We start from the raw sequence: 25,787 nt of genomic DNA, 5'->3' as shown, positions 1-25,787 counted from the left end.
TAAAATGCAAATGTTTAATGAGAGGGCATTCAGCACGTTTGTTAGGCCTCAAGGACACACACAAGTAACACTCAAATCTAAATCACACTCATCTAAACCTTGGTCTATTTAAAAAAAAAAGAGAGAGAGAGTTAACCCTAACTCCATCGGGTATCTCAGAAATTTAGAGACACTCTGTGAAGTTTCTGAAATGTAGGAGCACCATCCAACAATGTTTTGAAGAGCAGGTCCCTTGTTTTGTTTGTATCTCAGGGATGAGGACACATGCACATACATTTGATGGAATAAACACTGTGGTCAAAAGTTTGAGAATATGAACTGCTATTTGTCAAGCACATTGTACAACTTTTTAATGTATGTTGCTCGTTATGTCACCAGAATACACACGGTATGTTCTGGTAGAAAACACAAGCCACTGAAGATTTGCAATTCTGATTATTTCAAGACTATTTCTAGAAAGTATGGCAGTGTAGATGAATACCTCTGAGAGAGAGAGACGGGTGTTTGTTCTCAATATTTGTGCCAGTGTTTGTCTGTGTATAGACAGTATCAGAGAGACTTCAAGAGCTTATGCTAGTTTTATTTGTGTAAACTATAATACAAAATAATTAACTAGTAAGACTGAGCAAAAAAGTAATATTATATCATTATTGTCATATTATATTAGACTATATATGGTCTTGGATAGGGTTATATGGTGATATGACATAAGTGTTGTCTTTTCCTGGTTTTAATGGCTGCAGTACAGTACAGAGATGTCAGTTTCTGAACTCACCACACTTGTTCTAAAACCTGTCTTTACCCGGTTGCCCAGTCCTAACATTTAGGAAGTGCTTCTGTGGAGATTTCTAAAAAGACATATTGTGTATCCTGATATAACCTTAAGATATCACCTAGCTCTATTAACTAGCCTCCCAGTGAGAACCACAAATGTGACTTACATATGTATTAATCTGCATGTCCAAATCATCTAAAAGGTAGTAAGAGGAACGGAGAATCCATTTTGTAAATGTAAATCCAATCTGCAAAGCCTCATTCAGAATCCAATCCAATCTGTGTGTGCCTCGTCTATTAGAATCAAGGAACGTGCAACTTGATAAATCCCTCATATTTAAACTGAATTTACTGTTTACAACAAAACCCCACAGGAGACCTTCAGGAACCAGAACATGCTCAACATTCCAGCCAATTGACCTCTTTGGCTGGTGTTTGATCACACTTTTCTCAAAGACCACCGTGAACACTTTTGAGCACAAGTGTCCAAAATATGCTTGATAACATGGTGCACTGTTTGAGTCACTTACATGTTGGTTGTAGATGATCACCCCCTCCTCACAGGTGGGCTTGTGGGTACATAAGTGCTGGTGAACACACCAGTTACAGCCCCATCGGCTCAAAACACAACCACGGCAACTGCATAAAGAAACAACAAGATGTTCAGATTAGACACATGGAATAAAAGTCTCTGTGGATAGACTTGCAGCACGGTGACAAAGGGAGAGGAGAACAGCGAGTCAGGGTTAGGGGCTATGAAGAGAAGAGGAAAGAGGTCTAATAGAAGTAGTAGTAGTGGCTTTTTATCTAGAGGTGGAAGTAGGGAATGGTACAGAGTAACAGAGATACAGCTACTGTAGTTTGTATCACACAGAGTAATCCAATTGCAGCCAATCTGGCCCCAGTGGCAAGAAAGGTCAGTGATCTAATTGAATTGAGCCTCAGTTTGTTATCAGAGTAGTGGGAAGGGCCGCCACAGACAGACAGAGAGAGAGTAAGAGAGAGGCTGACAGTGAAGGAGACCAGGATAATAAGCAAACATTCAACGCAATGATGTTCATCTGATTTGATAAGGGATGATTATCTTAATTTTTTTAAATTTATCAAAACAGGCAGCTTTTTTCTAATTTTTCCTTCACTTTCTATTAAAGGAAGTGTCTTTTGACTTGTCCTCACCACCAGAGGACCCACTTCGACGTAAACTGTGCTGTAAAAAGAACTCATCTTATTTGAGTGGGAGCAGATTTATCTAAACTGATTAGATGCACTGATGTAGTTTTATGAATAATGTTAGTTTCAGCTAAGTAGCTGGTGCTCAGTGTGTTCAGCCACTAGTGTTTTCAGTTAGTTCAGCAACAACACATTTACACAATTGTCTGACAGTCTTTTACTACTACATTTGGTTCAGGGCCTCATACTTGACATGAGTGTTGAAAGAGAAACTGCAGGGGACACAGGCAGCCCATCAAAGTGTTGGAGCAACAGTCTTACCTATAATAAATGATAAAATGGTTGTGCTTATCTGTTAAACCTTAAGAACAAATTTGAAGTGACATAAAAACTACATGTACTGACAACAAATGACTCCAAAACCAGGCATACGGAGACTCTTTGCATGACCACAGTTGTAATTTTGAGCTATAAAATATTTGCATTGTGGCTGTGATTCATGACAGAGCAAGTTGCTTTTTAGCATTATTTTGGGCTTTAGCTAAATTACAATATCTAAAGAGAAATTTAACCTCAGTCAAGTAATCTAAAAGCCTCATGAAAGAACCACTTGTACAAACAGGTTTGTTCTTCTTGTTATGGCATTCACCCATTCTCTCATCCATGTCCATGTGCCACTCATGTACAGATAGAGGTCAGACTTTCTTCCTGAGTGGGTAGACCGTTGTTTGACTTGGGGATCATAACAACCATAAAAACTAAAACCTGCAAAGCAAGGTTTTTCTATGTTATGTCTATGTAGGTTTTCTATGACTCTGTGGTGGCATCAGCCATCTTCTATGGAGTGGTCTGCTGGAGCAGCAGCATCTCGGCAGCGGGTAGGAGGAGACTTGATAAACTTATCAAGAAGGCCAGCTTCATCATGGGATGCCCTCTTGACCCAGTGCAGGTGGTGGGAGAGAGCAGGATGATGGACAAGCTGTCATCGCTGCTGGTGAAGGAGTCCCACCCGCTGCAGGTCACTTTCACAGCACTGGGCAGCTCCTTCAGCAACAGACTGATACACCCCAAGTGTGTGAAGGAGAGGTGTCGCAGGTCCTTCCTTCCTGCTGTTGTTAGACTCTACAATCAGCACTGCTCCCAATAGAACTCACTCTGCACTGCCAACTTTCTTAATACCCATATTTATTACTTATATTGTAAATAAAAAAATCACTGCTGTTGATTTTGTACAACATCATGTTTATATGTATATACAAGTCCATTCTATTTCTTACCTTTTTAATTTATATTGTTAATTTTTGGCGATTGTTATTGTTTTTTCTGTAATATTCTGTCCTTTGGCTGCTGTGGCAAACACATTTCCCCGTTGTGGGTCAATAAAGGAATACTGATTCTGATTCTGATTCAAAACTGGATTCTGTTCACCATGTTACCATCAATTTACTGAGAGGTTTACAATATTTTTCAGATTTTTGGATTAGGCAACTGATCAGTTGGTAGTTGTTGGGAAAACTCTCAGCTGCCTCCGGGTATTTACGTAGGTCGCTATCCACTGTTGCACCTGACAGTGTGACATCACCTGTTGTATAATTCTCACATCATCTCTGTGACGTCACATCTGCTTGACTGCATTTCATCTATGGGTGCTTTTCACAGAGGTTTTTTAACTTCAAAGTGTAGCATTAAAAATTGTGAAGTATGAGGCCCACTGTCTTTCACCTGTCATATGTTGGAGATCTATTGTGAACAAAGCCAGTCAGTATTATATATCTGTGTAAACCCGGGCTCAAGGAGGACAGCTGAGCAATGTGATGAGCATATGTGGAGATGGACAGAGTACTGAGAGAGAGTGGAGGGCAGGAGTCAGGTGTCTGCAGCCTTCAGTGGCAAATGTTGATGATATATGTGAGGATATCTGGACATGAAAAAAACAACCGGCTGAAGAGTATTTAAAGAATTGGCTCACAGGTTTGTAGAGAACAATTAAACCAAGAGAGCAAGTGAGAAGAAATTGAAAAACAGACATGAGACAGCTGGTGAACGGTGAAAGTGATGGAGGGACAGAGAACGAACAAGGGTGCAAAATAAAACACAGTCTCAGATAGAGAAAAACATTTGATTATGAGGTGTGAAGTGAGAGGAGCAGATCGGAAGGACACAGCAGAGCAGACTGATAAATCATCAGCGGTAACTCACGGCATGCTGCCAGACAGCTGCTTTACAGCCGTACAGTCGTAGAAGGTGAAGTCCCTCGCTGTGACAGTGACGTCTCCAAAGCGAAGAGACAGGGTGACTGTGACAAAGTCTGAGAAGGAAAAATATAGAGAGAAAGAGACCATGAGGAAGAGCTGGAAACAGAGTAACATCATGTTCACCTGAGCACAGCGCTCAGCGAGCAGGCCTCTGAAAATATTTGGCCAGGATTATTGCCTTGAGTCTGAGAAAAGGATGAGAACGATGTTTCTCAAAACACAGTGAGAGGATGTGGGAGAAGATTTGGTCCAGACAGCCAAAGCAGAGGCCTTATGGAGCCCATGTGCACCCTGAATCCTCAGCCCAGTGCAGACAAACACAGCGGCTCTAATGCTTCGCTTCTATCAAACACATGCTCAACACAGATACAAAGGTTAATTTACCCTGTTTTAGCTGCACGGGGCTTCACTGCATGGGTACACTTGATTAAAAAAATGATGGAATAATAGATTTGGATTTAATTTAGTTTTATTTTATTTACTTATTTAATTTCTTTACTTGCAGCATTAGGGCCTGGCAATACATCAATATATCATTCTCGTGATATGAGCAAGGAGCCTATAAAAGAAGGAAGGGTCATTAGGTCAATGGTCCCTCTCAGTGCAGTTATGATAGTAGTGAATGTGCAGACCACTCCTTCATCAGCCCCGTCTCAGTTTCACAGGTTGTCAGTCTGCATGATGGAGGCACTGATATTTTTTTATATGTTGACATTTAGCTAATGAATCATGTGCTTTTAAGGTACTATGTGTTTGATTTGTATGTTAATTCAATGATTTATTTGCATCCAAGTTATGTTGATCTTATGCTAAAATCAGTAATGGGCTGGAGCTTCTGATTGAGGTTGTGGAACTGTGAGCCTGTTAGATGGCAGATGAGGACAAGCTAGTCTGAGTACATTTTGAACTTGTAGACAACCAAGAGCTAACACTGTATGATGTGTTTTTGCCTTTTAGATGTTTTGTTGAACAGGTAGCACTCAGGCGAGAATCTGATCTTCAACTTTAAAGCAACAGTTGCCCTTACAGGCCCTTAGCTCAGTCTTTTATTAAGTGAGCGCTGGCACTAACCCTCTTTAAGTAAAGTTAAGCCACAGCTAGATCCTTAAAAACAGCCTGTGTGTCCATATCTGACTAAACCCCCCGGGCTGATTCTGCCTGAGCCCTGCTCCCTGAGAACTACAACAAGCTGGGAGTTTCAGGAATGCAGGCATGGGAACCACTGTGTATCTGTGTGTGTGTGTGTGTGTGTGTGTGTGTGTGTGTGTGTGTGTGTGTGTGTGCGTGAGTGACTGAGTTAGTGAGTGTGAGTGTGACAGACACACACACACACACACACACACACACACACACACATACAAATCATGTGAATGTTTGGGTGAGTGTGACCTCTGTTAAGGCTTCCATTTTTATTTACTGACCCGCTTTAATCATTGCCACTGACTTACTATAACAAACAAGCAGCTCTCAGAACACTAAATAATCACCAAACCTCAAGCACACAACAAAGCATAGAACCATGACATGAAATGAATTTATAGGTATTTGTATGCTTTAAAATTGAGATTACTCCCTGCTGTGTAAACTGGATTAGAAAAAAGGAATTGGGTGAGCCCAGATTCATGGACACAGGAATTGAACTGTATACGTGTATGGTATGTCTGTCACACACACACACACACACACACACACACACACACACACACACACACACACACAGAGACACACACACACACACAGAGACACACACACACACACACACACACACACACACACACACACACACACACACACACACACACACAAAAGATTAATCTCATTACAGGATGCAGCCAAATCCTCCAATCCCCAAGTTGAAAAGTTCAAATGAGTAATTTAACCAGCCTCCTGCTTCATCAGCTTTGTTCCAGAAACAACACAGTCGGGTCTGGGGTTCACTCACCCTGTCCTGGAGGCACTATGGGGACTTGGCTGGTGTCAGGAGAGTGGCAGGTGACTCCACTTTCGGTGACAATAGCAAGACTGTGGCTGTCCTGGAAGAAGCATGAGTAGGACTCATCCTTCTCCAACACTGGGAGTCCTGGGACTGACAGAGACACCTGAGGAAAGACAAAACATTAACATCAATTACATGTAGATCACCCCAGACAGAGTAGAGGGGTTACCACTGATCACAGGGTTGGTGAATCAACCCGCACCTCCTCCTGTCCATATGTTGAAGTGCCCATAGGCAAAACACTGAACCCCAAATTACTTGCAATGGTAGGCAATCACTCTGCATGGCAGCTCGCTACCATCAATGTGTGAGCGTGCTCAAATGGGTGAATGAGAGGCAAAAAACTTACATAAATAAATAAATGTCACATTTACCATTTACTTTTGCTCTAAAGGTGTTCTTGAGATATTGTGTTCACAAAAATGGGACAGACAGACAACCCAGAAACATCATGCCTCTGGCCATGGCTATTGCTGGTCAGGAGGCATAAAAAACACCAAGAGGCATTTGAATATAGATTTGGACTCCGGTAACCATGGCAACCATGGCAAGCTTTAAAGCTTCAAAGCATTGGGGTCAGCCCTAGTCCTTTCCCCATGCAACGTGACATCATATTTGGCAGGACGAGCAGACAACAACCAACATCCAGCAGCAGACTGGTGGAGCATGAAAACACTGAACACAGAATGAGAGCTCCCACATGCAGCAGGTGGTGTTATTGGACAGAAATCCAGTCCACACCTGTGCTGCGGACAGTGAAGGTCATAATGACAGTAAATGATAAAACTGTCTGAACACGTAAATCTCATCTGCTCACTTGTAAATGTCATTGTGGAATAATTCGATTTGAAAACTAAATTAGATTCTGCTGCTGCAGGAACATGAATCACACAGATCAAACTCTATTTATTACACTTATTTGACTAATTTTTATTTTGGCTTCACTCGTGGTGTTTACTGAACTGCAGCGCCAAGACATCATCTGTCAATCAAACAGTATGACGTCTACAGTGACGTGTGTCCTTGGATTGTCAGCAGATGAAGTGTGTGTATGTGGTTTATTTGGAATTTGGAATTTCTGTTCAGCAATGGTGGCAATTAGTGCTGAGCTCAGGTTTTATACTCGGTGGTGGGGCTGGGTGTCAAATAAATAAATAGTTCCTGATTTAAATCACCCGTTAGTTAATTTTAGACTGTTTTGTAAACTTTAGAACCTCTTTGGTGCTTGTTCATATTGGTACCTAAACTCCCTTAATATTCCAAACAAACTCATCACTTCCTGTTTGAGCTTTCATCACACACATTATCACAGAGGGAGATAAAACTAAAGTTTACATATAACAATGAAGAAAAGATCTAGTTGAAGCTTGATGATGGACTCTATGAAGTTTAATCAAGTTATTACATTTAGTAATGAGTGTTTCCTGACTCATTGTGCCAACAAATGCAAATGACTCCAAAATAAAACAACTTACAGATGTGCAGGTGACATCAAAATTTAAATTTCCACTTCATAGAGCCTAGGTGAAGTCATCATTGAATCAAACTAGTGCCCCAAAAGCCAAATATATTTAGTTTATCTATCAGAAAAAACTGAAAATTCACATCACTAAGAAGCATGAAAAAAATAATCAATCAAAATATTGGACTTTTCTGGCAAAGCCTTGTGACTGCTGTGGGGCCAGGCTATAAACAAGGCTAACAGTAGCATGTTTGGTAGATATGACAGACGTGGTATGATGGAATTTAAGCCTTGGTTTGGAACTTGATCCGTTTGCACAATTTCTTGCTTAACCGGTGACTTTCACAGTGATAAAGTAAACTTGCTCCCTCAGTGGTCAGTGTCGACACCTCTTCAGTATGTGCTAGAACAACTTTGTATACTCTTCCCACCAGTGTCAGAAGCTGTGGTGTCAACTGACTTTAGACGTATACAGAAAATGAAAACTTAGAAGATAAATACTCCTGCGTGACATAACACAGTGTGTATTTTTTATATTTTTTCCTTGCTGCTATCTACAGGCCATCGTCCACACAGATGACTGATACTGTGCGTTCCTCCTGCACCAGGACATGACAGGACAGGGCTCTGATCACTATCTTCTCCTGACACCCTGACACTTCACAAACTCATATTTCCAACACACACAGTACCCACAGCCAGCGTACTTAGAAAATCTTCCAGCTTGGCTGATAAGGAGTTCTGGGATTAGTTGCAGTGAGGTGATATGTGGGCCTGAGCTTCATGGTGTTTTGACTTGTGAGGAGACTGTTATTGTGGTTGTGTTCCCTCATCCTCCCCTCAATCCTTTGTAAGGATGTGTACAGACAGGTGGATGGTACGTCAGGAGTGGTTTGCTGTGTTGCTGCTTCACCATATGTGCTGCAGACTCACCGTCCTGCTCTCCTCCCTGCTGACGTTGGAGGGGTTCAGGTCCTGGACGGACAGACACTGCTGCTCCATGTCAAAGCTCCAAAGCCACTGACCTGGCTGCTCCCCACGAGCACACTCGGACTGCAGCACACACCTGGAGGGAAACACCACATACACCATCTTCACTATGTTCTGAGCTAAGGTCAGGCTTTTCATCTCTGTCTCTCTTGAACGTAAACCATGAAATGACCTTCAGTGTATACTGCTAATCAATAAATCATACTGTGGCTGTAAAACTGCACACCAACTGCTTCCTAGAGTAATAACACGTTTCCTAATTAGTTGAGGTGCGTTTTCTACTCCAGCTGGAATGAAAACTATCTCATGGAATATGTGAAACAAGTTGAATAAAATATATGAGAGGGAGGTGGGAGGCCAGGTGGTGAGACAGCGCAGTGAGGAGAGGGGAGGAGACACAGATGGGATGATTTCTGGGTAGATTTCTTTAATCAGACTCAAACACAATCCCACCAGACTACACTCAATCTTTTAACATGATTTGGCAAAAACACTTCAAACATTAACAGGGGAGCCAGCAGTTTTCTTTCTCTGCTGATAATCCTGTCAGCACTGAACTTTCTTTTTCAGGAGGATTCTTTGAACTAGACCTGTGTGGATCTAAATTAAATGAGCAGCTCATTCATTATCTGGTCTGGCTTTTAAAATTCTTACAAAAGCAACAAGAGAACAACAAGCAGTTTTTGCTTCTGCTAATGTCAAACTTTAGATAAGAGTTCATCATGTGATTAAGGCAAAACTTTTCCCTTTCTCTTCTACTTGACAATGAAACATTTTTAAGTTGTTTTTTTTACACTGCGGCTACAGCAAGACTCAGTTTGGCATGACCAGTAGTTTAGAAGAGCTAATCTTGGCTAACCTTAGCAAACGTTAGCAAACCTTAGGGAGGTATTGTTGAGTAACTGACATATCTGAGTCACTTAACTGATTCTGTTTTTATTTATTTAGCATTTAGCATTATCATGTAACTGTTAATTGAGGCCACAGTCACGACTATTAACCTAAGGTTGCATACACTGGATTTAACAGTAAAGACAGAAGTTTAGTTTCAAAATTGCTCAAACTGATCATTTGTCTAATGATTGTGGCTATTTGTTTTATACTTTTTATATTTATATCAGTCTTCCTTTACTGCACTGATCAGGAGTAGTGTTCCTAATGCTGTTGTATTCTGTACAGTGACGAATTAGAATCCTATTCTATTCTGTTCAACAGTAGATCAAATTCTGAGCATGGAAAAATGAACCTTTAGAATCAGATATAACACAAGAAATGGAAAAAGATCTACCCCAAAGATAGAAAATGGTCCATTCCTCCAATCTAGCCCAATATGAGCAACCAACAGTTATCCCTTTCCCATCACTAATACCAACGGCCCCTCTCACCTAACCCCATCCTTTCTTCCTTCTGTTACGTTTGGTTGAGTTTGGGTCCCTAAGTCATTTTCTGCTATTTATGAATTTAATAGAAAGTATAACAATTCGCAAGTAATCAATAGTCTGGATGATGACGAAGGAAACATTACAATAAAGCATTTAAAAATATCTACTGAACAATTCATGTAAAACATACTGTATGTATATTTGATTGAAACTGGTACAACATTGAAAAATAAAGCCCTCGATAATGCATGATTGAACAACTATTGGATGGATGTCCAAGAAATTTGGTGCACAAACTTATGTCACCCTCAGGATGAACTGTAATAACTTTGGTGATCCCGTGACTTTTCATTTAATGCCACCATTAGGTCAAACTCTCAGTTTGTCCAATATTTTGGTTTATGACCAAATACCTACTAAACTAATGACAAGGTGATCATGCTCAACGTAATACTTTCTAGCATCAGCGTGTTGTCATTGTGAGCATGTTAGCATGCTGATATTAGCATTTAGCTCAAAGCACAAAGCTGTACAGAACAGACTCACAGAGCCTACTCTTAGTCTTGTTTCATCATAAATCTCTCATCTTTAAGATTTATGAGAAAAATTAGCTATTTTTAGTCAGATTAAGTAGATTATTTTACACAGTAAACTTTCAGCCATTCTTTGTCAGATGCTATATTTTGACATAGCAGAGTTAACTGCTGGTATTTATCTCACCTTCCCTCTAGGACACACCAGCCACAGTAGGGGTCGTGGGCTAGCAGACAGGAGTGGCAGTCTGGGTGCTGCTGGCATTCAGCCACGGGCCTCTTCTGCAGCTGGAACCAGGACAACACAATCATGTTCAGTCGTGCAAACCATGCACACTAAGCTCCCAGAAATCAGATTACAAAGAAAAGGCGGCCCAAATATTCCAGTGGAACAATGCAAAATGAAAATATGGTCATTAGAATAATCCTAACTACCGGCTGACTTACTGGAAGAGAGAAGTGGGGCAGAAACAATAGAGTCTAAATTATTTCTCTTTTGCTTTAATGCTACAACACAGGAAGCACCCATCTAGAAACAGGAGCATGGAATGAGGCTACAAGAATGTAATTACTGCATGTTGCATCTGTGTTTGTGTATACCATGTTATGAGTCATGATGAAGAGATGTTCCTCTTTCTGGTCCAGGATGAGGTCTGAACTGATAGCTGCATTCTGCTGAATGGAGATGACAGAGTACTCCTCCACCTCTCCATTTGGCCCCAGGAACACCTAAAGAAATGTACATATACACATTACTGTTGTGATTATGTGAGAATTGTTTCATTACGTTTTCCTTTTTGCAATCTGAATCACTGTTGGTAGATTTTTAATATGTTACCACACAGGCTACAGTACCAATTCAATTTGACCATATAATACAACAGAAAGTTCCCGAAAAAGCTAGTAAGTGGACGCTGAGTTGGGATCGTTTGTCCAAGGTCAAAAATGCACTTTGAGAAAAAAAAAAGATGAGTACCCCATAGAGCACCATCCTAAACATTGTCGGACTAATGGACTGTTTCTGAAAAGAGGATAAAAAACTGCAGCACAACAACACATATTGTATTATTTTCTTCTTCCTTGTCAGAACCTGGGGCAACCTAATATCCGTTTTAGCTTCCCCAACTGGCTAATATCAGTGTTAAATTACCCAACTGACTAACATCTATGTTAGCTTCTTCAAAAGGCTAACATCCATGTTAGCTTCTTTAACATTCTATCAGTATTAGCTTCTTCAACATGCTAACATCCGTGTTAGCTTCTTTAACATTCTAACATCAGTATTAGCTTCTTCAACATGCTAACATCTGTGTTAGCTTCTTCAAAAGACTAACATCCGTGTTAGCATCTTTAACATTCTAACATCTGTGTTAGCTTCTTCAACATGCTAACATCTGTGTTAGCTTCTTCAAAAGACTAACATCCGTGTTAGCTTCTTTAACATTCTAACATCAGTATTAGCTTCTTCAACATGCTAACATCTGTGTTAGCTTCTTCAAAAGACTAACATCCGTGTTAGCTTCTTTAACATTCTAACATCTGTGTTAGCTTCTTCAACATGCTAACATCAGTGCTAGCCTCCTCAACATGCTAAAATCAGCGTTAGCTTCTCCCACAGGCTAACATCCATTATGTTACATTCATGTTTCTTACCAGTGTTCTGTCATTGCCATACAGACCTAACAACAGTGAGGTAAGATGGGATTTCAGACTTAAAGGTCCAGTGTGTAGAATGTAGTGGCACCTAGCAGAACAGACTAGGCAGAAATGTAATATAATATTTAATATTTTTATTTAATATTAATATTAAAGTAATGTTTAAATTAGTGTATAATCACCCGAAAATAAGAGTCATTGTGTTTTCATTACCTTAGAATTATATCTACACAGGGAGCAGGTCCCCCTCCACCGAGGATGCCATGTTGCACCACCATGTTTCTACAGTAGCCCAGAACGGACAAACCTGGCACTAGTGAAGGCCTTTTGCGTTTTTACATTTAGTGGGTAGTTGCTGGAAATGCACCGGTTGGAAGGTGAAGAAGAACAGTGACTGGCTGCTGTTTCCTGCCAAACAATTTGTTTTGTGAGAAGTCTGAAACCAAGTTTGAAACCCCAATCTGATTAAGGATGGTGGATCATACTTATTGTGTACAAGAAAGTGAAAGGAGCCTGAAAACTAGATAATGTATTACTGTTTATTAGTAGAACATTTGGTTTCACTGAAAAGAAATGCCGCCCCATACAACGTTAAATATTATCACACCGTAGCCTCAGTTTGTGCCTCTCAGAGAGCTGGTGGTAAGGTCACATAAGCAAGATTTACTTGGATTTATTTCTTGTCTGTTGCAGTGAGACAACACACAGAGCCATCACTATCTAAGATATTTAGGGCTGGGAGTGTGCCAAAGACAGTCAAAGTAATGATTCAGTGTGACGATAAACTGAGGAGAAGTCCACTCATCACCGAGTTTATAAATTCTGTGAATATTTTTCATAGTGCTCCATCATTTCTTTGTATGATCCTAATTTTTTGGAGTTATAACTTATAGTTTTATAGACTAAATAACTAATTACATCTTCACCTCATCACTTGAATTAGTAGAAATACTCAACGCTGTTGTGGACGAGTCCATATTTAGAGACTGAGTTTCTTGTCCGTGAGGGCCACCGCAGCTTCTGGAGCTTCACTAACGTCTTCAGAAAGGCAGGGGTGAGCGAGCGAGTGCTGCAATCTAGAACCTCACAGCTAGATGCTGCTAAATACTCCACATATAACACACCTTTAAGAAGTTTCTGTATTGAGGCCCCTGGCATCTAAATGACCCAGAATGCAACTCAGCCACTGACAGTTCATTCTGAGTTTAGTTTTTGTTTATGCTAGTATCAGATAAGGAGCTAGCTATAAGACGAGGTGAGGAGAAACTACAGAGGTCTGATCAGATTATTTTCTTTCCAATTCCACGTCTCCAGATTTTATTAAGATTCAAGCTTGTCGTTTCAGGCTCCACCTCATACTGCCTCAAGTGACATCACTTGAGGCCATTTATCAGACTTCACACAAATCACTCTGGAGCCACAAAAAGCTTTGTACAACTATTTCCACATATGCAGTAGTTCTCCAACACCTGAAAACATACTTTGAAGTGTTTCCCTTTAACTTAAAGGAACAACACTGATAATAGGAACACAGTATATCAGATTTAGGAATCTGTCCTGCTTGGACGATGGGACAAATCCAGTGCCAACACACAGTTGTGCTTGGAAACACTGCCACAAAAATGAGAAATCGTGCACCACAGGACGGTGAGACAAAGACAGATACTCAGAACCAACTAACACCTAACAACCACTCAACCAGGAGGCCTCTGTGAGCAGTCTGACATTGTGCTGGTTGTTAAAAGTCCAGAGCTGCTGTAATGTGAGTTAATGTGAAAGGACAGGCTGACCAACTTCTCCACATCAGCCTTTAGATGTTATTTACAGGAGCTTGAACATCAGCTTCATTCCATCTAATGTCATTACTGAGATATTCCTCTGAGGGGAACTCGCAGGAACAAAGAGAGCAATCATCCTAATGGGAAAATCCAGCACGGGTCAGGAGGATGTGTGGATCCTCCAGTCTGGCCTGTGATGGGCTAGGATGTATCTGATGCCAGACTAATCCCATCCTCCAGGTACAGTATGTGGAGGATTTGAGGTCAGCTATGCAGTCAGACACATTTTGAACCCACAGCTCCTCAATGACAGACTGTCCACGATTAATGCGTGTCCGTCCAGACTACAGCAAATTACTGAAACTACACAGAAAATGGAAACACAAGTGACTAAATCACATTCCTCTCTTCAAGCAAGTAAAAGAAGAGCAGAAAGGGTACACACAAGTGTTCTTTTGTTAGGGAGGAAGACTATCCTTTCAAGGTTTTAGAGGGAAGAACATTATTTTAACTAAATAACACATAAAATATACCACACACATATGTCAAAGGAGGATTGGATAAAGTAAGAGACAACATTAAACTGGATTCTGTGTAACAGTTGCATGCTTGCTGCACAAAACCCCTCTTTCTTTCACCATTACACATGAGCTGACCTCAAGAAAACAAACATTTAGAGATGGAATCTTAACTGCTCAGTGTCCACCTGTACTAAAACTATTTGTTCTGATAATAGTTTAACATTTTTTAGTTTTTATTATGATTGATTTGAATTCATGTTTCAGTGTTTTGTCGAGCCCTGTTATCTGGGGAACGTTAAGGACTGAGAGGACAGGGTCACGTCTTCAGTTCATTCAGTTCCATTTGAATGTTTTACATGCAAAAAGGTTCTGCTATTAATCTGCAAAAAAATAAGTTTCCCAGAACATTTTTTAAAATGAAATTATATCATAATCATCATATGAATAGTTGAGTAATGGCCAAAAATGTGTTTTGTGAGGTCACAGTGACCTTGACCTTTGACCATCAAAATATAATCAGCTCCTTCTCGAGTCCAAGTAGATGTTTGTGCCAAATTTGAAGAAATTCCTTCAAGGTCTTCCTGAGATATCACGTTCACCAGAGTGGGACGGATGGACCGACAACCCTGAAACATTATGCCTTTGACCACGGCTCTTGCCGGAGTGGAGGCATAAATAAACAACAAAAGTCTCAAGGGCTATTTGTTTTGTCCCAAATAACTAACTTCACAAAATGTCTTATCACACTGTAATTATGATGCCACTAGAGGGGATAGGCTGACTGTGAACAAATGAATTAAAGCAGGAAAACAGAGGCAGTGTTTCCCCTATATACAAATAGCAGCGGCGCACCTCCGCTGCTGAAATTGGACCACCGCTGCTGAGGAGCATCAGGTAGATTTCAGCACTGAAGCATTCCAGCAGAGGAGAAAAAACTGTCCTGCCTCATGTGAGCATCGCACAGTAGTGTTACAGCAAACACATTCATTTTTATACGAATACACGAGTCAACACTTATTTGTGCAATAAACAACATTTGGAAGATCCACATGAACTCACATTTTTCTCATCCTGGAGGCCTTACTGTGAGCGAGATGCACAACTCACGTTAGCAGTAGCTTGTTCCGCTCGTCACCGTCCTGCCAGTCGACAAGAGTCGATCCCCGAGTGTGACGAAACATGGAGGAGAGTAAAGGTGGAAAGCTCCTAAAGCGTCGCTTACTCATTCTTTGTACACAAACAATGTTCTCAATGCTCGTGATCATGTGTAGAGACCCTGGTGATACTATGAGCAAAGGTTCATGCTGTGTCGAGTCTTCTTAGTGTTTTAAAAGTGGCTTTTATGACGCAATTATGCTTTTACACAAAGGTTTGACTCGGGTTCCTTCACAAAAAAAGCCAAGGTTGCATTTTGGCGAGAGTTACACTTTAATATAAACAGTGAGTGATGGGGGTCTCACATAAAATAATAGCTGTTAGTTGGTCGAATCACATAAGCATAAATCCCAGGGGGACAAGGGGGGCACGGCTAACCCATCCTGGGAAAAATATAATAACTCTGTGGAGTTATTTGTGTGTAAAAGTTTCAGGTTTTAATTTCTCAAAAAGTTTTTCACTTGGTTCTCTGTGCAACACAAGACTCAAACTGACAGTCTTCAATAGGATAATCCACTTTCACATACAAAGAGTCCATTAGAAGAACAGTTCAGGGTGCAAAGTTTGAATTTAAATGATGATTCTCAGTGGCTGCAGTGAGGAGGACACACACTGACAATGTGTCCATTAACAACCGTGACATTGACACTGACACTGTCTGCTGTTATGACCGTTTCTCTACACAATTCTGAATGAGTCTCTGTGTTAGGAAGTGCACATGTCTGCCAGTCAGCGATGACAGTGCACAACACAAGTAAGGAGCTCAGTTAGCTGCTCACTGTGATGCGTGGCTCAGGGTTTAGCTGGCTCCGTGTGACGTAACTGTGTAAAAATACATGAATGGGCGTCTTTGTGCATCTTGTGCTTGTGCAGGGGGCCTCAACCACAAATCACCATTGAGAAAAAAAATGACATAAAGAGCCAACTGTGTGGAGGCTAGCTCACGATTTGTAAACTCCTGATATCAAGAGGCCTCTACAGCTCCACTGACCTGCCAGCTTAGTCCTTATCAATGATCAAAATAAATATATATACAATAAATACAACAGTTTTTGTGATCAACAAGCCCAACACTTTCCTGAGTTGTGTTTATGCTTCCCAACGAAATACACATGCTCAGCTGGCACATTCTATTCAATTATATTCTGTATACTTGCGATCCCATCTGCTTTTTTCCATCCCCGACAGGACATTCCTCATGTCTTATTGTGTGCCGAGCTCTGTCTGAGCCTTCAGAGAAACGGTCATTCATGATCCCATTGTGACTCAACTCTGCCCCAGGCGCTCACCTGCATCACCTTGGAAATCAAACTGACAATCCAACAAGGACAACACCACTTCAGAGGATCTTCATATGTGCTTGCCATCGAGCTAAGCACATAAAGACTGTTAACCACGTCTGAGAGTTACCAACTTTTCTATTGTGCAGACGCAGACTGAGCTGCTACACAAGGAGAAGTCATAATTACTTCCTGTCCTCCATCCCTAAGCAACAAAATAGGAATATTGTGGAGTCCACCCTCTAGTGTTGCAACAGTATAAGATTTTCATGGTATGATAACCACTTCAGAAATTAAAACAGTTTAACAGTATCACGGCAAATGTTATTGCTATATGGCGCCCTTGGGCCCCTTATTATACAGGCCTTGGTATCAGCTCTTAAGTAAAACACTTCAATGTTGATTTTATAACAGTATTCAGAGCAATTGTTTAGAACCAGTCAAGACATCACAGCAGGTCAGCCTGTGGCTAATGAAAAAGCATATGTTCACCTATAAATGTTCTAAAAATAAAACCTGGCTACATTAACTACAAAGAATGACATCCAGTTTAAAACATATTACTTTTTGGCCATATGATAGAACCTTGTTTTAAATCTTTTATGCTCTTTAAGAAAAGCAAAAACAATAAACATAAACATAAATCAAGATGTAGCAGGCCTCTGCTCCTGAGATCATTTCTGTTGTGCTGAGCACAGCCTGCCTGCCCAGCTGCACTGAGACTAGAGAGCTGGTGTCTGAAGGTGAAATGAGAAAAGTTACATTTTCTGCAGGGACAGGTGTTACAGTTATGTGAGAAATACCAAAAGCCTGACCCAAAGAGGGTGTAAACTCAAAATAATGACACACCAAAATGTAAGCTGACAGCTTGTCTGTGCTTTCAAATCTGTGACAGCATCTTACCTTGTGCAGGTTCCCCTTGGAGTCTCCCAGGAAGGCGATGGTATGTCCCGCCCTCACACTGACAGCCACAGCAGTGAGACGTGCTGACGGGCTGTCCAATATGGTCTCTGCTTCCACGGCCATCCTGCTGGCCATCGGGCTGGGGGTATGGTCAGAGCCACAGGGGTAGGCATCAAGAGTGTTCTAGTAGTGGGGACACAGGACAGAACAATCAGTCAACATGACACGTTCAAGTCACATGAAGATTAGATAAAAAAAATATCATATTGCATTTGAAATTTTAAGCCTGGGTCTTCAACAGGGGGTCCTCAGAGTTATTGCAGGGCAGCCGCCAAATTATTGTTTGATTATATTTTTGGGTTCTTACTAGGGCTGTTAAAGTCAACACGATAATTAACGCAAGCATGCTATGACCTTCGGCCCGCTGCGTAGTTTGGGAAATCAGGAAGCGTTGCAGCATTAGCGCTGTGGATGGCAGCAGAAACAAACCTCCATGAGCAGAAATGGATAAAGAAAAGGAACTTTTGAATGGCCAGTTCAGCTTCAGAGCCCTGCCAGATGGTTCTCTCAACAAGCACAAAGTTATCTGCATTTACTGTCGATGTGAACTGAGTTACCACCGGAGTACGTCCAGTCTCCGCAGAGAGCCTCCTCCCCTCGCCAACGGCAGACCACGCTGATACAACAGCGATAGCTAAATGTGTGGCTACAGCTTGCAGGACGATGAACATTGTTTAGTTAACCTTTACAAGTGTAAAGTTGGACACTACATTGTGTTAGTATTACTAAGGAATGTTACATTCAGGTCAATATGTCCATCTGTTGTTATGCATATTTTTTTAGCATACAGTACCGTTGAGGTCATTCTGGAGAATATTCTGGACAGTATTTGTCATTTTTTTGGATTGTTGCAATAATAATAAATATACATATTTGCATAAAGCAAGCATATTTGTCCACTTCCATGTTGAAAAGTGTATTAATTAGCATTAATCGCGAGTTAACTACGGACAATCATGGGATTAATCATGATTAAATATTTCAATCGATTGACAGCCCTAGTTCTTACTAAAAAAAGTTTTATAGAAAAATTCAATGTGCATTCAACGTGTATTCAACATTATATAAGAAATGATACATTTGTAAAAAACTAAAATTGATGATAGTATACCCGATTTCTCGCGCTAAATAACCATGCAGCACCTGTCCATAACAGTGAACTAATTAGCTAACTATGTATTCTTAAAACATAACAGCCTGTTTTCTGTATTAATATCACCAGTGTACGGACATTCTTGTGAGCCAAAGTGTATCTTTTTATAACTTATCGAGGAAGACACTGATTGCACAGGGTGAGGCTAACGCTGCTAATATTAGCCATGCTTCAACTGCTGCTGACTTGTTTCTACCTAGCACTGCAGGCCACCCTACGCTTTATTGTAGGCCCAGTTTAATATGCAACAGAATTTTATATAATATATGTAGCAGAGGGTCCCTGCGCCATCTCTCTATATCAGCTGAGGGGTCCTTGGGCTGAAAGACCCCTGATGTAGAGTATGCTGCTTTTTTGTGCAAAGAGAAGCCCTTCAAGTGATCTGTTTCTCAGTTCTCAGCCAGTAAGCCAGTTACCAAAAATAAAGCAGCAGTGTTCCTGCAGTGGTAAATTAAATCCCAACAGGATTTATTGAGAAGGGGTTGGGGTTTCGGAAAAAAACTAGCAGTGGATTTCTACACTTGCTGTTTTAAAGCTTACAATTTGTTTTTGCTTCCACAGTTTGGCGGTAGGGAGTCTTTGCTCTGGCGGGATGGCTGTTGTTTTTTGTTCCAGGCAATTTATTATTCGACGAGAACATTTGAAAGTGGGGTCATTGCTTCATCACTGCTAATCTTAACAATAGGAAGTAGAGGCAATGAACCTGAGAGCTGTGCCTGGTTAAGGCTGCTTGCTATGATGGATTGCGTGTAGTTGGCTGGTGTGTTGTTATGAATGGACTCCTTCTTTGGCCTGCTCTTAAAAAATAGAGACTGCTGTGATACCAGCACTGCTGAACTCCCATCATACAATCCAACTACAGTACCACTTAAATACGTTCCCCATGTCATCACTGCACTGAACTGTGCAACTTAAACGTGGTTGTAATAGCATAGCTAAACAGTGTCCAAACAGCTATATATAGGCCTCAGTGAATTTTGATTAAGTTAACGATGGGGAGTGAAGGAGAGTTTAAAAAGCCTGTGTTGTCCACATCATGAGAACCCAACCATTAGAGTAAAACAGGCAGGGATGACTACATGCTCAGAATAGCCTCAAACTACATTATGACTACTGAAATAGTTATGAACTTATGACGTCCAGTCTAGCAACATGGCCTGGAAGCTTAAAGCTGGCTTGTCGCTGACGGCCCGGGCTGATGGCAGCCGGTGATTATACTGTAATGACACATGCTGACGAGCGCTGCGCAGACTGCAATCATCTGGACATTAACCACAAACACTGAAGACAGTGAGAGCCATGAAGTAGAGTAAGATAACGAGAACATTATGCTAAAGTTGCATTTTGGGCTACTAATGCATGGTATTGTCCTGGAGTCCTGAATCCTGACCATCAATAACAAAACATGTTCCCCAAAGCTGAGACCTTGCGTGAGAGTCCATCCCTAGTGCAGATGGACTGTGCTGGCAAAGACTGAACAGGGATGAAGCTGCTTTGGTGTTGTTTGTGCACTGGGATCCAATTGAGAGTTGACATCTTAATGACACTGTAAATCTCCGTTCATCTCCAAATCTCTCATCACGGTTCCCCTCTCACCATATGGTTTGCTTTCATTCCCCCTTATTTCACCTCTACTTTCGAAAGACATACAGTATATTCATATCTGTCCTGTCCACATCCTAGCCAGCCTTTTTCCTTTTACTGTCACTTTTTGCTTCTAATTTTCTGCTCCACTGCATCTGTATCCCTTAATGTCTTTTTCTGTTTCTCCTTCAGTGCCTCATCTCTGCCTGGTGTGTCTTTATCCGTCCTTGTCAGGCCTTGTTAAACATTACCCTCAACCCCACCCCACTAAGTACGGCTAATGCCGCCGATCGATGCCTCCCTGACCAGCCATTCTATTAAATTACACTGTCCGCACTACCCTCTCCCCTTGAGCTAATCTGTTGTACACGGCTGCACAGGTTGAGGGGTCAGCGCTGCTCTGGGTCCTCAACACAGGAGGAAGTGATAATAGAGGAGGATGTCAAACTAGCCCCAGGATGTTCATCCAAATGTAGTGTTCACGTGCACACACACGAATATGCCACATAGTCCGGACTTCAGGAGTTGGTGTTATAAAAGGGCCAATCTAATTCAATCCCTCCTCCACAGTATTACATTTGTCCGTTACAAAAATGCCAAATTGAATCTCATCATCTCTGATACAAAGGTCACTTTGCTGGAAGAGGACAGCCCTGGACAGCTTCAGATGCATGGCACCAGCTCTGGCAGATGAAAGCTTTTTATTTAGTAAAGCTGTCACAGAGAAAAAAATCACTTCTCTGAAAAAGAAAATAAATTGGACAGCATGTTCTGTAAACAGAACTATAAAAACAAAGAGGAGAAAGTCAAGTGTACCGGGTTATTTAGTAATTGGTTCACTGTGTCATCTCTGCCTTATGTTTATGTGAACATTTACATTCAGAGAAAGAAAACTTACTCCAGTATATAACACAGCACAGCACAAGAGGATGTTTGAAATATGTGGTCAAACATCTCACTCTTATACAACACAAGGCCATTCTTATTCTTAGCATGTATGCTGCTTTTCAGTAACACCCGGTCACACAAACATACAATTACACACAGTGACACATGGGACTGGAGTGGTAACTGCTGTCTGGTTCAGTGTGTTCACCACTGTGTGGTTTGATGGAGAATGTGACGATACGTGCCTTACTCAAGCTAATCTCTGCAGTTACTGAAAGCAGGAAAATGATTCAAACTGGTTTGATATCATTTTCTATTAGGGCTGGCATCTTAGATTCAAACCACCATTCATTAATAGTTGATTCATATATGTATTTTCTTTGATTTGTCTGAATTAAGACTGTCATGATATCAGATTTAGATTTAATAAGATTACCAAAATTCATGATTATATTATTGCGATATCTATAGAACTTTGGAAAAAAATGTCATCAATCCAATCTATTTTTAACTTTGTGTACTGTGTGTTTTGACTTTTTTTGGGCAAATAAATCACCCTCAAAATACAGGTGTAGGAAGGTGGAGAGAGAGTCTGTTGTTTGAGAGTGGAGCAGTTGCCCGTATAAACTTCAACATAATGTGGAGGAAACTAGCAAGCTCAACAGTGCCGACTTTTCTGCATTGTTTTAGAGTGGATTTAGGCCATCTAACCTGAAAAGAAGTCAACCTGAATCAGAATCATTAAAATCTTAATTTTCTGGCCAAAGAGCAGAGCAACTATTTTAGCAATTGCTATAATCAATGAGTGTGGCCATTTACAGTGCATCAGGATCTCAGCGCATCCTCAACACAATTTTCTGGAGACACTCTGAAATGGATGGCCTAAAGGATAGAGAAGTGAACTGGTAAATAGAGGGTAACTGGTTCAATTCTCTGGACTGGCAGGATAAATCTGAGTGGCAAAAGTGATAGGCAGTGCTTGCTCCTTCCTCATTACTACCACCTTCTAAGTGTGAAGGTGTAACTTTATCAGTGTGTTTAGAGCACTCCTGCGAACCCTCCCTGAATAAATAAATGTTAAAAAATAATCATGATACCACAGAATCTGAGAAGCAGTGTGTGGAAGTATCTTACAGTAAAGGTACCATGACATAACATTAGAGTATATGTGTTAGTGCTCATTAGTTATGACAGCCATGATAACTATATGCCAAGTAACCACAGAAACAAGCTAATTCAGTGTTGAACTCACCTCTGGCAGGTTGGCACAGTTGGATTTGACCTCGTACTCAATGTAAGCTGCCTCCACTCCTGCTTCTTTACCCATCTGTGTGTAGCACAGGTCTCTGGTGGAGTTAATCCTGCGGTCCACATCATCAAGGTTAAACATGCAGAGTGCTGAATCCTCACTGGGCCGAGGTGATGAAGCCGAACGAGTGGAGAAGACACCAAGAAGAGTTTCTGAACCTTGACTTAGTACACCATCCTTGGAGATCCCAAGCTGGACAGCTTGTATGAGGTTGTAATTTTTTCCTGCCCTGGAATGGCATGTCAGTGGTACTTCCACGTAGGAGTAATAGGCCTGGTCATCCAAACAAACACGAGACACGTATGTGCGGTACTCTCGTGACTGAGACTTAAGGTCCCGCCTGTAGAAGAGAAAGTATACATGCTGACGGTGAGCAAATGATGCCACAAAATGATGATCATATTCTGAGAGACGGCCAGCCACAGCTAATTTGGCAGTCTCCTCGTAAGAGAAGACGGGGTCCTGGGCAAGGTTTCGTGTGGAAATAGGTGGGTGGCTGCTGGTGTAACCCCGCCCCACAAACAGCACTGGCTGCCTGTCAGGATGAGAGCGAACCACAAGTCCAACCGTGCTAACGTTGGGGTGATTAGCTGCTACATATTGAGTATCCACAGGCCTCTCTGTAGAGAAAAGTACCACATCCACAGAATCAAGACTACGTTTCTGGCAAATTCCTTGGTTGACACTCCCACAGGTAATAAGCTCCATGGAATATGGGTCAACCAGCAGCAGCTTGTTGTAGTTGCTGGTGGCCCTCGCCTGAGGGCAGTTGGTCTCAGTTACAGGAGGTAAGCACTCCCGGCTGTCTGTGACAGGTCCAGTATCATCCTGGAGTTCAGGTTGGAGGAATCGATCCAACTGGAACAGGTGATCTCGGGCCCCGACATAGACCCGACTCACACTGGGGTCAGGATGCAGGGCCAAGTGCTCAAACAGAGTGTCATTCCGGATAAAGGTGGGATAAAGACTTGAAGAAGAGGAGTGCGATCCAACACCATGAAGTAATGAGGGCCAGCCAACGGCTAGCAGCAGGAGAGACAGCAGTGTTTGGGCTGCTAACACTAAAAGACGACGCACCATCCCCGGAGGCATGGTAGCAGAGCTGGGGAAAGACAACAGAACAGGTTCTTAGAAAGTATGTCCATTTTTTATAGATTAGTGTCTGTACTGCATACAGGAGATACAGTAGATTGGATTTTAAAATATTCTTAATTGAGACATTTTCAAGTAAATTACATTACCGCTCTATTGTTAGAACCATGTGGTTAGGTCCCAAAACTCTAAAACAGTGGTTCCTAAGCATGAAGCTATGGATCAGTACCAGGCCATGGAGCACTGTAAACAGGCCGCTAGAATGCAAAACATCAGTCGCACCACAACAACCCGATACAAATTTTTTGGATGTGAGGTCTTCTGACTTACTTAATCTGCATGTGCTGTTTTCCTAAAATTGCTGTAACAAGCTAGCTAATGTTGGGATAAGACCCCTCACTGCAGCAGCCATTGTATCAATGTGTTAGCAGCCAATCACAGAGCCATGACCTGTTGAACTTGGCTGAACGACATGGTAGACTACATGCCGTCATTCGTGACATGCATGAAGTTCGTAGGTGAACTGGGCAGAAGCGCCAGTGACTAAGGTTCAATCAGATTTCCAGTTTTTACCCCTACCCCTTGTTTTGAGTACCCCCTGCCCCTAGTTGTTGAAATCCCCCCTTTGAAATGAGACAACACTTCAAGACCTTCATATATCATCAGTTGTCATCGATAGCGTTTATGTAAACAGATGCGACCAGACATTTCCATTATGCTGTGGTATTTCTTTTGCATTGCTGTGGCAATTGTGGTATTATCACAATGCCATTTGCCTTTTATCTGATGGAGACAGAAAAGCATGGATGCTCACAATCCGTTCATTAAAGTCACGCCATCAATCAATCACTGCCATCATCATTCATCTTTTGCTTTGCAATGTTTAGAGTAATGGACGTGATAGTGCCCAGTACACTTATATGTCAACAATGTGCACCGTCATGTTGTAGAAATGGTAAAACTAGGCGCGACATGGCTAAACAAAATCTGACACACATTTTGTCCGAGATGCTGCTTCAGTTATCTTCCATTATGACACACTACAGGGGATGAAACAAGCATTTGCTGCACTCGACACCCAGTTGATATCTGGTTGATAGTGTCCGATCTAATCTCGGCAGTGAGTATAATACAAGCTTCAGAGGAAGTAGGAAAGATAAACATCCTTAACTATGACATATAAAACCCAAACGATGGATCTACTTAGAACCTAACATGTCAGTAACTTACAGTATTTACAATGTTGCCAGTAAAAAAACAATCCATGCTACAAAAGGGTTGGAGAGCACTGCTTTAGAATCCTCTTAAAGATATATAGAGGAACCCTGGAGAACTGCTGCCCACACAGATATACAGTTCCTATAGTGTGAATCAAAAATCAAGCAAACTGATCCCACATTTAATTCTAAACCGGCAGAAACTTGTTCTGGGCCTTTTACTACAGAAACTTGTACTTTTGACACTTTAGCACAGATTAACCATGAAAGGACAACTGATAAAACTGCTGTTAGATAAGATAAACTTTTACTAAACTCTTCTACTTTAGAATCTGTGACTACACACACACACACACACACACACACACACACACACACACACACACACACACACACACACACACACACACACACACACACACACACACACACACACACACACACACACACACACACACACACACACACACACACACACAGTTGAAGTTAACATGATAAAAACCATGAACGCAAATTCCTCTTAACGGCGTTAATTTTTTGGACTCCGATTAACACACGCTTTGACCCTCTGCACGCCCCATAGTTTGGGAAATCAGGAAGCGTTGCAGCATTAGCGCTGTGGATGGTAG

General features: G+C 41.4%; 1 protein-coding gene across 1 annotated transcript in view; it reads right to left on the bottom strand.

The window, feature by feature from the left end:
* plxnb1b (plexin b1b) overlaps nucleotides 1–25,787 on the bottom strand; it is a gene marked incomplete at its 3' end in the record, with an annotated part of 119,528 nt that overhangs the window by 20,063 nt on the left and 73,678 nt on the right. Inside the window, exons 4-11 of the mRNA XM_084348874.1 lie at nucleotides 22,793–23,951; nucleotides 17,856–18,038; nucleotides 11,163–11,291; nucleotides 10,750–10,850; nucleotides 8,591–8,723; nucleotides 6,142–6,298; nucleotides 4,144–4,252; nucleotides 1,305–1,413 (exon numbers count right to left, since the gene is read on the bottom strand). Coding sequence (XP_084205000.1) covers nucleotides 1,305–1,413; nucleotides 4,144–4,252; nucleotides 6,142–6,298; nucleotides 8,591–8,723; nucleotides 10,750–10,850; nucleotides 11,163–11,291; nucleotides 17,856–18,038; nucleotides 22,793–23,941 — 2,070 coding nt within the window. The 5' untranslated portion in view covers nucleotides 23,942–23,951. The remainder of the gene's footprint in view (nucleotides 1–1,304; nucleotides 1,414–4,143; nucleotides 4,253–6,141; nucleotides 6,299–8,590; nucleotides 8,724–10,749; nucleotides 10,851–11,162; nucleotides 11,292–17,855; nucleotides 18,039–22,792; nucleotides 23,952–25,787) is intronic.

This window comes from Pagrus pagrus (assembly GCF_965226575.1).
Source record: "Pagrus pagrus genome assembly, chromosome: 3".
Lineage (NCBI taxonomy): Eukaryota > Metazoa > Chordata > Actinopteri > Spariformes > Sparidae > Pagrus > Pagrus pagrus.
The sequence above is the reverse complement of the archived record's forward strand: the minus strand, read 5'-3'. Positions and strand labels throughout refer to the sequence as shown.